The 1194-nt window shown below is 42.0% G+C and overlaps 1 protein-coding gene across 1 annotated transcript in view; it reads left to right on the forward strand.

The window, feature by feature from the left end:
• Positions 1-823, forward strand: part of lss (lanosterol synthase (2,3-oxidosqualene-lanosterol cyclase)) — a 14088-nt gene extending 13265 nt beyond the window's left edge. The window contains exons 19-20 of the mRNA XM_005736909.1: positions 31-109; positions 371-823. Coding sequence (XP_005736966.1) covers positions 31-109; positions 371-508 — 217 coding nt within the window. The 3' untranslated portion in view covers positions 509-823. The remainder of the gene's footprint in view (positions 1-30; positions 110-370) is intronic.
• Positions 824-1194: the final 371 nt, after the last annotated feature.

Genomic DNA, 1194 nt, shown 5'->3' on the forward strand with positions numbered 1-1194 from the left:
GTAATGCATGTTGTGTGTCTGCATAACCAGGCATCCTGACAGGAAGTCCATTGAGAGGGGAGTACAGATGCTGATTGACAAGCAGTTGCCCAACGGAGACTGGCCACAGGTGACTCTCTGCCTTTAAAGGGACAGCGCACCCTAAAAATCAAACACAAATGTCTTCACTCTGTAAAGAGACTTAGCTGCTTAGTTTTACAAAAGCATTGTTTTAGTGCTTTGAGCCCAACACAGCGAGTGCCATCTATATGACGACGTTACTACAGCAGATATTTCCAAAACTGGACATGTGTCCCTTTAATCCCTGCATTGATGACCATGTGAAATACAACAGGATTGTTAATGTGTTGTTTTTCTTCTTCCTTTTCAGGAGAATATTGCAGGTGTGTTCAATAAAAGCTGTGCCATCAGCTACACCTCATACAGAAACGTCTTCCCGATCTGGACCCTCGGCCGCTTCTCACGACTTTATCCCACCAGTGGGCTGGCCGGGAAGGTCAAGCTCTGAACAGACTGCATGCCAAAAAACATCAATGTCTCCAACAAAAAATAGAAAAACAACATTTACTGGAACACATAATCTCTGTTTTTAAGTCACACCTGAAATGACTCAATGAACATTCACCATTGATGTGTTTCAGCTGCGAACACGTTTCATTCTTTGAATTACTTCCTGTCCACGCAGCCAGAGCTCCTCCTTAAAATCCTTTCTCAGTCTGATCTTAAACATTCATGTGTACAAAACAGACTCCTGTCGATGTCGCCTTACATCCCCTTTTACTTGTAGTTTACTCTTTATTTGATCTTAATAATTAAAAAAGAAATACAGAGTTTGGCTTTGTCATCTCTTCCTGAAGTACACAAAACATATTGGCAGACGAGGGTGATGAGGAAGAAACAGTAGAGGAAAGACTCACAGAGATTTTTCATTAACAGGTTCTATGCAGTCAGGAGGGTTTCATGATCCCAGCAAAACTCAGTAACACAAAGCACTGCCACCATCACATCTCATGATGTTTTAACATTTATTTACGCTCACAGTCAACTGTTTTCTGCAACAACGCCTGCATCCCCTACTGCAGCACATAGCCGAGGTTATTGATACCAATCCTACCATTATGTTTTCTAGGCTGGAGTCCAGCAGCTCGTGTGGTAAAGAGTTAATTTATTAGAAGAACTGTGTGTCAAGTGTAC

This window comes from Pundamilia nyererei, unplaced genomic scaffold, assembly GCF_000239375.1.
Source record: "Pundamilia nyererei isolate P.nyererei 1_Seehausen unplaced genomic scaffold, PunNye1.0 scaffold00071, whole genome shotgun sequence".
NCBI lineage: Eukaryota > Metazoa > Chordata > Actinopteri > Cichliformes > Cichlidae > Pundamilia > Pundamilia nyererei.